Consider the following 12,665-nt stretch of genomic DNA (forward strand, 5'->3'; position numbering starts at 1 on the left):
AATCTTTAAAAAAAAAAAAAAAGAAAATGGCCTGATGTCCCCGAGCCCTGTGTGCAAATGTCACCTTGGGACTTCTGTCTTCAAGAAGTCAGTTTATGGGGCTGGAGAGATGGCTCAGCAGTTAAAAGTACTGACTGCTCTTCCAGAGGTCCTGAGTTCAAATCCCAGCAACCACATGGTAGCTCACAACCATCCGTAATGAGATCTGATGCCCTCTACTGGAGTGTCTGAAGACAGCTACAGTGTACTCACATATACTAATAAATAAATCTTTGAAAAAAAAAAAAGTCAGTTTGTTCCTGACCCCTGCATCTGGACTTGGTTAAGTGACTCCCTCCAGCATAGAACATAGAAAGGAAGCCATAACTCTGAGCCTAGGGTGCTAGAGACCTTATTGCTCTCCATACACTAGTCCCTGGATGGCTCCCAGGAAGACTCAGTCTGAAGAAGCCTTTGCTAGACCAGGGAACCATGAACAAATGAAATGGTTGCCAGTGGTAGGCCTCTCTCTTCCAAGCCCCAAGGACGGGCTAATGGGGGCAACCCATAACAGCCTGGAAAGGGGCGTGTATCTAGGAGGTTTTCGGTTTCTCTTCCAATGGCCCTGGATGGAGCCAGTCATCCTCCTGACTGGGAGATTCACATGGGGGAACTCCAGTCTCTCTCTCCCTCCAGACTGGGAGCCTCAATGACACCATGTGGAAGAAAAATCTATCATGCTAGGGGTAAGAAAGGAGGCATCCAAGAGGGCCCAGGAGCCGGGACTGGGGTCTCCACCCCAGAGTCAGATCAGGCTAGCCCTCCACACGCAACCCTATGATATCCTGGGCTCCTGTTTTGGGTCCCTGGGCCAGAGAAGCCGCTCAACAAACAGGAACTTGTCTCACATGTCCCCACCTGACAATGACAGTCCCCGGACTGAGTCAGACGCCCCCAACCCCATCCCCCTCACACCTCAGCCTCTTCCCGCTCCGGAGGGTCCCTCAATGTCTTCACCCAGCTATGAGCATCCTTCCAAGTTCACTCCCCATTCCCTCCCTTACACCCTCTCCATCCCCCAAACCCCACCCCTCCCCCACGCCCTTCTCCACACCCCTCTCTACAGCCATACCCTCACTCCCACCCCTCTCCACACCCCTCCCCTCTCCTTCTGCTTCCTTCGGGCCCCTCCCCTTCCGGAATCCTTCTCTCATCCCAACTGGGAGAGCCCCTCCCCTCTTCTGAGACCCTCCCGGGAACCGCACTACCTGCCCTCCCCCCCAGACCCCCATCTGGCCAAATCCCCCCCAAACCCACCCATCCACACCCCATCCCCTCTGCACCTGGGTACCACACCACATCCTGGGGTGGGGGGTAGGCGATCTGAACCGAATAGTTCCGCTTCTGGGGTCACGGCGCCCAGGAGGGGTGTGGGGGAAGAGGCAGGGGAGGGGTCCCCCAGATCTAGCCTCTCATTCCCCCCGCGGCCCCACCCACACGCCCCCGCCGGCCCTCCCCCTCCTCGCTATCCTCTCTAGCACCTTGGGTAGATGAAGATGGGGTTGCCATGGCAACGCTGATTCACCCCGCGGAAGCTGGCAGTTGTTGCTACCATGGAAACCGCCTCTGTGGGGGCCCCCTCCGAGTTCAGATCTAGCCTCGCACAAAAGAGATTTAAATATAATCTTTCAGAGACGAGGAAGGGGGAGGAGGGAGGACACCGGTTCTGTCACCATCACCCCATCACTGACCTTAGACTCCCGCGCTCCCGGGATCCCCTCTCCACCCCACAGTGACAGAGAAGGGGCCACGGAGCGCCCTCCCCGCCCACACCACGTGCCTCCGCCACGCATCCGAGCTGGGTCTCTCCTGCCCCCAATCTGTCCCGCGCAGGTGCCCACCCTCCCCCTGCTCCTTCTGCAGCTCCCATCTCCGCCCCCTTCCCCACCCCCTTTCTCTTCACATTCACCGGGACACCGACGCTTCACATTTCCGGTTGTGTAAGATCCGAGGGGACCCCAGGGAGGACCCTTAGTAGTGTCGAAAAGTAGGATAACAAAAAAGAAGTTGCCCATGATCACGGTGGAGAAAATTCTTTGACAGGTTTTGAAGCAGCAGTAGGAGTTCGGTGTGGGAGATCATGTCCCGGACCCATTTCATCTCTGAGCTGGGATGGGAATATCTGAGCCGTGTGTTACGATGAGGAAACTGAGGCCTCTGGATAATCTCAATCGGTCTAACCGGGGCGGTGCAGAGTTCTCCTGCAGTTGCTAAGTTTTACCTTCGGAAGATTCCAGAACCAAGAAAGACACCAGCCGTTCTCTCCCACCTGGATACGGCGAACCCCTCACCCATCCTGCACCCGCTATGGCTCCCTAGAGCTCCAGCTGCTCCCACAGTCTCACTGCAGCATTCAAAGCCGCCAGCAAGAGCCTGATCACTTGCTCGCAGGACCCCTCCCTCCAACAGCCCTCCCTACGCCCTTTCAAAGCTGCTGCCTTTAGGAGTGTTCCAGGAAGATGGATCCCCCACCCCCAGTCTTCGGACCCTTTGCCAGCGGACACCTAGATCTGACCAGAAACAGCACGGCGCCCTCAGCTTCAGACCCGATGGATGAGCCCTTCCATTGGGCTGTAGAATAGTACATAGATGAAAAAAAAAAGCGCGGGAAGACTCTTTTAGTGGGGGAAAGAGGATAAGAGGGGTTCTAGGAACCACTCTGCCTGATTCTTCGAGGCCAACTCTCTCCCTGATCCTGCGGATTTTTATGGAGGTTATGGGCTGGGACCCGGGTCCTCACGCGCGGGACCGTCGATCTCAGAGAGTAGATGCTTAGGTCTGGGGACCTCAGGCAGGTCGCCTTCCCTCTCTGAACCTTAGTCTTCCTGTCTGCTGGGTGGAGGAGGCACGGCTGGGAAAACTGAGGCCTGGAGCTGTGACTGGACACCAACCGAAGATCTCAACAAAGAAAGACCTGGAACGTCAAGGTTTCGGTGTCACCCGCTGCTGGAGTCCTAGACTCTAGGACGTTCAAGATCTTCTCGGACTATGTCAGTTTCTCAGAATTAAATGACATCAGCACCTCGCTTCATAGCCCCAGCAGCAAGAGGACACTTCCCGTGTGGCCCACGGGAGGTGTGTGTGTTCAGGGAGGGGACCTGAATGGCCCCGCCCTGTGCCAGCCCCACTGTTGTTTCTAATAAAGTTTTATCAGCACAAGGCTGTGACTGCCTATTTCCTTGTTGCCCCAGGCTGGTTCAGTTCTCCTGTGGCCTCGGGGACTCGTAGTATGATCTGCAGAGCCATAAACGCAGAGTCCTCCAACAGGACCAACTGGCCCTATGGTGGAGCGTGGAACATTCTAGAATGATGCAGAGCAGCCACACGTGGTTCACTGAGCACAGGATGGAGCCCCAAGTTTCAGTTCATCCTAAGGTCTGGAAATGTGGGTTTGACAATGATACCTGATCTTATTCTGGGAAAACTTTCCTTGTGGCAAAATCAGAACTGTGACTGTTCTATGTCAGCCAAGATTCCCAGTCCCTGGCTGCTGACAACCCCCCCCCCCCTGCATGGAGGTGGAGGCAGGGGGATTGTGTATTCCAAGCTGGCTTGGGCTACATGTAACAATCATCCTGCCAAAAATTATGAAAATGCAAGAAACCAGGAAACGTTGGCAGGCCGGAAAGGACGCGTGTTCCTTGAGGCTGCTCTGCAGTGATTGCATGCTGAAAATCTAGTGTTAATATGGACTTCTTCCTTTTAATGTTTCCATCAAAAATTCTCAGTAACAGACATGGATGGCCTTACATTTTAAAAAATCAATGTTTTTCCAGAACATCCTCCACTTCTTCCTGTTCTAAGCAGGGTCTGTTGTGAGCACGTGGCTGGGTCGTTCTCAGTGGGTACTGAGCCAAGTCCCTGGCTTCTACCGACACCATGCCAGAAGTCACTCACTGTGACCACCACACTTGCCCGAAGATGTCGCTCACCATCCCGAGAGCACAGGCAGCCGTGAACAGGACCCACTTTTAAGCTGTCCATCAATGAACCTCTTAGGTTCCTTTCTCAACAGGACCCACTCCCACCTGGTCTTCATATTCTGTGCCCCACATCTGTCCCCAACATCTGTCCTCTACTTGCCTAGTGCTTATACCACCAACATGCCCAAGGCCACATAGTCTTCCCTCCTGACCTTCCATACTGCCCCCAGCCAACAGGAATGGATTGATGACACCTCCCTCACCAGAAAAACCCTCCACAACCACACCCTTACTGAGCACTAGGGACCTGACTGGGAAAAGGGTCCTCAGTGTCCTGTTTGGGGAGAGGAGAAGCCAGGCAGGGAGGGCTAAAGGCAGAGATGAGGGCAGGGGTGGGAGCAGGGGTGAGGGCAGGCATGAGGGCAGGGGTGGGGACAGAGGTGAGGGCAGGGATGAGGGCAGGGTGGGGGTAGGAGTAGGGGTGAGGGCATGAATGAGGCAGAGATGAAGGCAGGGGTGGGGACAGGGGTGAGGGCAGGGATGAGGGCAGGGGTAGAGGTAAAGGTGAAGGCAGGAATGAGGGCAAGGCTGGGGGCAGGGGTTGGGTGGGGCCAGAGGAGGGGACAAGGGCAGGCACCCTATCTCCACAGGAGCCTGGGGAGCAGCTGGACAAGGGCAGCATTGGATCAGGAATGGATGATGTCTCCAGAGCCACAGTAGTGCCAGCCCACGACCTTGAACCCCAGAACTGTGGGCTAAACAGCTTTTATCAAGTCTTAGGTGTGTTATTAAAATTCTGCCAAACACCAAATCCATCCATCCTGGTTTTGGTCTCTCCCAAAGCATGACCTCTTCCTTGGCACCAGCCACCTGGCCACCTTGTCTCCATTTCCCACCCTGACCTGTCAAGTTCTTTCAGATATCAGAGACTAGAGTGGTCAAGTGACAATTTCAGTGTCACACAGCAAGAAGTGGTTGGAGCAGAATGAAGCTGTTTTCTAGGTAAGAAAGGTTCAAGTCTCTTAGTCTCTTGTTTGTGGCCAGAAAGCCCTGCCCGAACAGCAGCCTTTCTCCTTCTGTACCTGTTTCTCTCTCTCTCTCCAATCACAGGGGTCTCCTTGACATTCTTCCAATGCTGGACTGCCCTACCCCAGGGCCTTTGCACAGCTGCCTGCCAGTGAGGCACATTTTCAATCAGGCCAGCTTATATTGTGTACAGACTGCACTTCTGTGATGCACAGAGCCCAGCATAAAGTAGGCATCCAACAGATGTTCATGCTGATGACCCTTCTGTGACCAGGGGCACAGGGACACTGAACCCAAGTCTCCCACAGCTGAGAATGTACCCTCTGCCCCACAGACCACTCACCCCTGGCAGGGTCTTCTGCTCGTGCAAGGCTGTCTGAGCTTTGATAGCAGAGTCCCTGGCGCAGTATGTGAGGAAGGCACAGCCTGGTGGGAGAAACAGTATTTGAGGAGACAGTCCCAACACCATGGACACAAGGACCCAAAGGTGGTGAGCAGCCCAGGGGCAGGGGGAGGTGGAGACTCCCACCATGGTCCAGGGACACTATGGAGTATTATTCAGCCATGAATAGGGCTGAGGCTCTGACACCCCACAGCATGAAGGGGCCTTGAGGTCACTGAGCTAAGAGCAAAAAACCACACAGTATGGACTCCAGGAGAGGAAATTCCCAGAACAGCAGAAACCAGACACAGGAAGTGGATTTGTGTGTGCTGAGGGCTGGGGGAGGGGATGGGGTGTTCAAGTGAGTGTAAGGGGTCCGAACTTTGAGTTGAGGAGATGGTGGTGCCTGTATCCCTGACTGTTCTGGAACTCACTCTGTACCAGGCTGGTCTGAACTCAGAGGTACGCCTGCCTCTGCCTCCTGAGTGCTGGGATTAAAGGCACAACAACACCACGCCCAGCTCATTTTGTATCCTCCCTTGCCTGACAATCACTCGGCGCCATTGGTCCTAGCACCTGGGAGATGCAGGCAGCAGACCGGGTGTACGAGGTCATCCTTGCCTACCCAAAGTTTATGACAGACCTTGTCCGGAAAAATTCAAGAGGCAGAAGAAGAGGACAGAGGAAGGAGGGAGAACAGGGCGGAAGGTTGTCACAGAGAGCAAATCACCCTCCCCCCTGCAGTTGTAAGCTTCCCCCACCCCCACTCCCACTGCGGGGGGTGGGGGGCCCCTGGGCGAAGGGAAACCCGTGCACAGGGGATGGTGCCGCTGTCCGCGGTGCTGAAGCGCGTCCTCCACCCTGGTCTGGCCACTAGGGTCCCGACGGTTCCTGGCTGAATTTCAACACTGGGACTGTCACCTCACTTAAAACTCATCCTTCGCGTCTGGGTGCCTCCTTTTAAACTTGGAGATAAACGGCGTGTTAAGAGGTTCCTGGGTACCCTTAAATCTGGGAACCTGGGAGAATGTGGGAAAGTCCCGCCGTGCAGTCAAAAAGACTGAGGTTCACATTGGCCCTTCACACTCAGCTAAAGGCCACGACTCACCCCAGTTCTCTTCTGCGTGCATGTGCTCTGGGGCTGCCTGGCTTGGCTGGACGCCCCCACCCCCATCCCCACCCCTGCCACGTTCCTTGTGTCTAGATTTCAAGGGTGGCTTTTGGATGCTTCCATGCAGATGACCCTGGGGCGGAGACAGACACCAAGAGCTGAGGGCATCCTGGAGACAAGTAGAAGGAGCCTGGAGTGACAAGCAAGCAGTAGCCATGAAAGTCACAGCACCGGGAAGCCATGGAGGGTGTTTGAGTCGCATAAGCTATCCAGGGAGAAATCTAAGCAAACGACCACAAATTACCCACCCAGGCTGGAGGTGCCGCTCTGCACTTGCTTCTGGGGTGTGGTTAGACCTCATCAGATACCCTCAACTGGTCACAACACCAGCTGTTCCACACACACACACACACACACACACACACACACACACACACACACACACACCTCCATGGTGCACTTAGTGAAACCAGGCTCAGAGAGGCACAGCAGCCTCTTTGAGGACACACAGCAAGTTGGAAATATCTGCCTTTCAACCAGAGCAGGGATGGGGAGGGTGGGGGAAGCTGGGGATGATGGATGGCTGAAGGATTTCTGAGATTCAGAAAATTTTGTAATGCTGAAGAGGCTACATTAGCATGCTTTTGTTTTTAGCTTTTAGATTATTTTATTATTGGCCTATGGATGGGGCCATGGCATACTAGCAGGGGTGGGGAAGGGGACATTTGGCTGGTGTTGGTTTTCTGCTGGAATCCACAAGGCACCAGGTGGCAGGAAGTTGTAAGTCACCTGAGGGTACTGGGAATCAAACTCAGGTCTTAGAGGGGAACAGTATTCACTCTAAGCCCCTGAGCCTCCTCTCCAGCCTCCCACCACCTTATTTTGGAAATGGGCTCTTGGCCAGCTCTGCAGCCAAAGCTAACCTTGACTGATGGTCCTTAGCTGCCTAAGTGCTGGGATCACAGACATCCACCAAGACACCCAGCTGGACACTCATCTCATAGCAAGAACAGTTTCCTGTGAGTCTACTTGGCCCTACCCCATCATCAAACAGGACAAGATGGGTGGCCTCCCCTCATACCCCTGAGCCCACCCTTACCTCCAATCAATCCTCCCTGAAGCAGCAACCAGAGGTGCCCATGAGCTCTAAGAGAGTGTGGCTCTCTCTATCCACAGTCCTGCCTGAGGCCTCCCTCGGCTCCTCCAACACACATTCCTTCCTGCCCCAGGATCTTAGCACAGGCTGTGGTCAATTGGGAACATCATTCTTCAGGCAAACCAAACCAAACCAAACCAAACCAAACCAAACCAAACCAAACCAAACCAAACCAAACCAAACCAAACCAAACAAAACAAAACAAAACAATGCCTTCCCCCAACCATCCAAAATCCTCATCATCTGCATGAGCCCCACCTCAAGCATTCTAAGGTTTACCCAGAAAACTGTATGCTGATAATTACATCTCCATGAGGCAGTTTTTCTGGGGACCACCCACCCATCTGTCCATCCACCTATCCATCCACTCACCAATCCATCCATGCTCCCACTAATCCATCCATCCACCCATCCATCCATCCATCCATCCATCCATCCATCCATCCATCCATCCACCCATCCATCCACCCACACATCCATCCATCCACCCATCTATCCATCCATCCATCCATCCATCTATCCATCCATCCACCCACTCATCCATCCATCCACTTATCCACCCACCCATCTACCCATCTGTCCATCCATCTACCCATCCATCCACCTACCTATCCACCCATCTGTCCATCCATCCATCCATCCACCCACCCACCCATCCACCCATCATCTATCCATCTGTCCATCCATCCATCCATCCCTCCATCCACCCTCTACCATTCACCTCTGCTCACTTTCCCGGGCACTTTCTGTGCAGCCCGTGTCCTGCCTGTCATACAGCAGTCTACTCCCTGCTGAGCTTCCCCAGGGCCTTGCACCTCTGGGCCTTTGCAGTCTCTGTCTCTGCCCCTGCCTGAGAATGCCTGGAGCCCAAGCATCAATCAGAGAGTATGTAATCCACTCTGAGTTCAGGCCTTGTGTCCATAAGTTCATTAAAATCCCTCCTACCCTGTACCCCCTTGTCAGTGGCTTTCTCTGAGATGTGTGCTTCCAAGATCTTCTCAGAAGCAACTAGGGAAACTGAGGCACAAAGCAAGATACTTCCCCACTTGAAGCCATCATAGTGTCTCAAGCAAACACCTTGCTGTGGCCCAGGACAACTGCTCCTTCCACACCTGTGCAGGTCCATGTGTCCCCAAGGCTGCTTGTCACTTCTAGACTCCATGTCACTTCCTCCTGTAACCAACAGCTGCTGCTGCTCCCATGGTAACGGCAGGCCAGGCCTGCCCCCCCCCACCTCCCCCTGCTGCACAGTCCCCCAGAGCGAGCAGCTCTAAGGCAAATGCCATCATTAACATGAAAATGCATATGGTCTGTAGGGATGGTGACTTGTTCTCCCTTAGAAATGGGGACAGGACCCCAATGTCGGAGCCCCAGGTTCTACCTTGAGCCCTGGCTGAGGGAGACCCCATTCTCTGGATGGCTCCAGGGAGGGTTACAGAGGGTCTATGTGCACTATCTTCTCCATCCCCTGTCTCTTCTCTGAATCTCTTTTCAGCGTTTGGGGACCTAGTCCACACTGGGACCCCACTTCTGCTGTTATGGGCTATCTTGAAGATGTACCCCAGAAACAAAGCCATTGAAATATTGATGGGGGTCCCAGGTTTACAGGCTCCATTTATTCTGTCTCCATTTGCCTGAAGCCCAGAGAGGGCCAGTGTGGCTGACAGTCACACCACAATAACCCAAACAAATCCACTTTTCTTGAGCCAGGATGTCATGTAGTCCAGGCTAGCCTTCAACTTGCAATATAGCCAAGGATGACCTTGAATTTTTTATTCTCTTGCCTAAGCATCCCAAGTTTAGGGTGTCAGGCACGCACCAGTGTCCCTGCCCTCCAAATACAGACTTCTGTCAAGATCCTAGACCACTCCTTTGCTGGCCTAGAGGACCCCCTCTTCCCCACTTGGGTGCGGCCTGGGAGGCTGTTGTTTCTCTAGTCCCCAGGATCACTGCCAATGAGACCCTCTGCTGCCCAAATCTAGCCCACAAGCAACATCCCTAAAAACCAAGGCTCCCAGACCCCCCACATCTACCAGAAAGAAAATAAGTTCACATCCACACCAGCCCTCACTGTCCCATCATGGGTCCCTCATTCACCACTGTTTCCTGTCTGGAATTCCCAAGGGAGATGAGCCCCCCCTCCCCAGCACCCACCCCAGGTGCTAAGGCCCCTCCTGGAGTCCCGCTAAGGATGGAGATCCTGCTCTCAACCTTGGGTCCCCGACACCAGTCAGGAGAGCTGGTCGAAGCCACTAGATTCAGATACTAGGGCTTGGGATGGAGCAGAGCAGGGCGACCCTGTCCCCCCAGATGCCTCCATGGGAGGGAGAGTCAGGTTTTTTAGCCACCTGCCGGCACAGCCAAGGCACCCAAGATCTGGGCTCTGTCCACAGGACCTCACGTTCATTGTCTCGGCCTCAGCTCTGGCTCTGCCAGATTCCACTTGAGCCAGGGTGGGTGCAAGGGGCCAGGAAGATGGCACCACCCAGGGAGGGCTGCCAGTGTCCCCGTTCCCCTGGGTCCCATCCTCATCCTCCTCCCCACGCCCCCACGTCTTTGTAGTTACCGCTCAGCCCCGGGTTCTGGACATGTGTCCTGTCTGCAGCCCGAGCTAGCCCGGCTTTGTGAGCAGGATTTCCAATCCCGAGGTGGGAAGTTCCAAGCTGGGCCAGGAAGACCAAAAGCAACAAGGAGGATGGTGGGCGACAGGGAGGCTGGGGTCCCTGGCACTATAGGCACAGGGTGGGAGTGGGGGGGGTGTCTGGGAATGGAAATGGGAGGGAGAAGGGGAAAGAGAGGAAGATGCCCGGGGAGAGGAGGGAGATGGAGGGAGATGACGGAGAGCTGGAGAGCGATGGAGGAGGAGGGAGTGGGGAGGAGGGAGGAAGAGGGGGCGGAGGACAGGAGGGGGCAGCTGGATCGCGAGCGGCACCCCCGGGGCGGAGGAGGGTGCAGGGGAAGGTGAGTGGGGGCTGAGATGCAGGGGTGCAGGAGGAAGGGTGTGGGGTAGGGATCTAGAAGGCTCAGGTGCAGGGAGGTGTGTAGGGGTTGGGGTATGTAGGTGTAGAAAGAGGGGTACAGAATGGGATCGGAGCTGCAGGAGGGTGCCGGGGTGCAGGGGCGGGTTCAGGGGTGCAGAAGGCGGGGTTCAAGGGTACAGAGGCGGACGCGGGGAGCGGTGCCCACCTTTGTGCACGCCGGTGTGTGGGTCCTTAAGCACCGTCAGCTCGTAGATGCGGCCGAACTGCTCAAACAGCGGCTTGAGGTCCTGTTCGTGCAAGTGGCGCGGGATCTGGCCCACGAAGAGCTTGATGGCGTCCAGGTCCTTCATGCCGTCGGGCCGCGCCCCGGGGCGCTCGGGCCCGCTGCCGCCCACCGGCCAGGCCCGGGCAGGAGCTGTGGTGCCGCTGCTTCACTCCGTCAGCGGCCCCGCCCGCGCGCGATTGCGCCACAGCGCCTCTGGCGGCCGCCACGGCAACTTCAGGGGGCGGGCGGCGCTGGCGCCGGGAAACTGAGGCCTCGAGGCTGGCAGAGAAATGGGGACCCCAAAGAGAAACTGAGACTCAGAGGTCCTGGAGCTATGGGGGACTTCAGGCTGGGCATGCCCATCAGAAAGACAGATAGGGAAGTGCATAATGAAAGCCAGCCTGTGACATGGACACATAGGGCAGGACAGGGTCAGGGCGGTGACACCTAAGAAGGGCAGAGAAACCGACAGGCCACTTGAGGCCAGAAGCAGACACCCAGGCTGGCTCTTGCAAGCAAGCCTCCTGCCTCAGTTGCCTCCATCCTCAGACTGGAATGACAGGCCTGTGCTAGCATGCCTGGTTCATATTTTTATTTGAAATTGAAGTTCCTAGCACCATGGATGCCTGTTCCAAAGACGCTGATCATGCCTATGCTGTATGTAGTTAAAATGTGGTGATATTTGCTGGGTGAGGTGGAACATGAGTTGGAAGCCAGCAGGGGCTACATATTGTCTTCCAGGCCAGCTAGAGCTAGGCCAAGGGACCTTGTCTCAAAACTAAATAGGTAATATTTTTACATAGCATTTTTGTGTGTTCATTTTTATTGAATATTTTATTTACATTCCAAATGATATCCCCTTTCCCGATCCCCCCCCCCATCCTAAACCTCCTATCCCATTCCACTCCTCCTGCTTCTATGAGGGCATGCCCCCCCCCCCCCCCCCCCCCCCCCCCCCCCCCCCCCCCCTTCCCCTACACTGGAGCATCGAGCCTTCACAGGACCAAGGGCCTCTTTTCCCATTGTTTTCCAAAAAGGCCATCCTATGCTACATATGTAGCTGGAGCCATGGGTCCCTGCATGTGTATTTCTTGGTTGGTGGTTTAGACCCTGGGAGCTCTGGGTTGTTGATAATGTTGTTCTTCTTATGGGGTTGCAAACCCCTTCAGCTCCTTCAGTCCTTTCTCCAGATCCTTGTGTGTTCGTTTTAATTATTGCAGTAAAATATCCTGTATATTGATGACTGAATTTGGTGCTTCCTTTTTTTTTTTTTTCCAGAGAAGGAAGAGGCAAAAGGATCAGGGTTCGAGATCATTCTTGGCTACAGAGAGTTGGAGGGTCGCTTGGGGGCACATAAGATACTGTCTCAAATACATAAAAGAACTAAGGAGTCCTGTTCCTATCATTTGTTTTTGTAAAAAGATTTATCTATGTGCAGGGGTGTTGCCTGTCTGTGCATGTGCATGAAGTACCCGTAACGGCCAGAAGGGGGCCATCGGGTGCCTAGGAACTGCAGTTACAGGCAGTTGTGAGCTGCCTTGTGGGTACTGGGAGCAGAACTGGGTCGTGTGCGGGAGCAGGTGGTGCTGTAACCGCTGAGCAGTCTCTCCAGACTCTATAACTTGTTTTTAAATAACAGGAACTGAGGCTCAGAGCAGTTGATCCTTCGGGCAACATCACAAAACAGGAGTGCAGGGACCTAATGCCGATTCTGGAAGCCCAGATGTCTCCCATGATTCCTTCTGTCCAGACATCTATGCCTCCATTTCTGCATTTGCTATT

General features: G+C 54.7%; 1 protein-coding gene across 11 annotated transcripts in view; it reads right to left on the reverse strand.

Moving 5' to 3' along the window:
- The window catches only part of Celf5 (CUGBP Elav-like family member 5), a 23,918-nt gene extending 12,846 nt beyond the window's left edge, over nt 1-11,072 (reverse strand). For 3 of the 11 annotated variants that reach the window (XM_021173777.2, XM_021173776.2, XM_029482762.1), the window contains exons 1-2: nt 10,824-11,056; nt 5,332-5,414 (exon numbers count right to left, since the gene is read on the reverse strand). In XM_021173777.2, the coding sequence (XP_021029436.1) occupies nt 5,332-5,414; nt 10,824-10,968 (228 nt within the window). In that variant the 5' untranslated portion in view covers nt 10,969-11,056. Of the gene's footprint in view, nt 1-1,322; nt 1,420-2,779; nt 2,954-5,331; nt 5,415-10,203; nt 10,329-10,823 lie in introns of those variants that run through there. The other 8 variants (XM_021173785.1, XM_021173784.2, XM_029482767.1 and 5 more) reach the window with 7 other exon arrangements.
- Between the last annotated feature and the right edge of the window lie 1,593 nt (nt 11,073-12,665).

Source organism: Mus caroli, chromosome 10, assembly GCF_900094665.2.
Source record: "Mus caroli chromosome 10, CAROLI_EIJ_v1.1, whole genome shotgun sequence".
Lineage (NCBI taxonomy): Eukaryota > Metazoa > Chordata > Mammalia > Rodentia > Muridae > Mus > Mus caroli.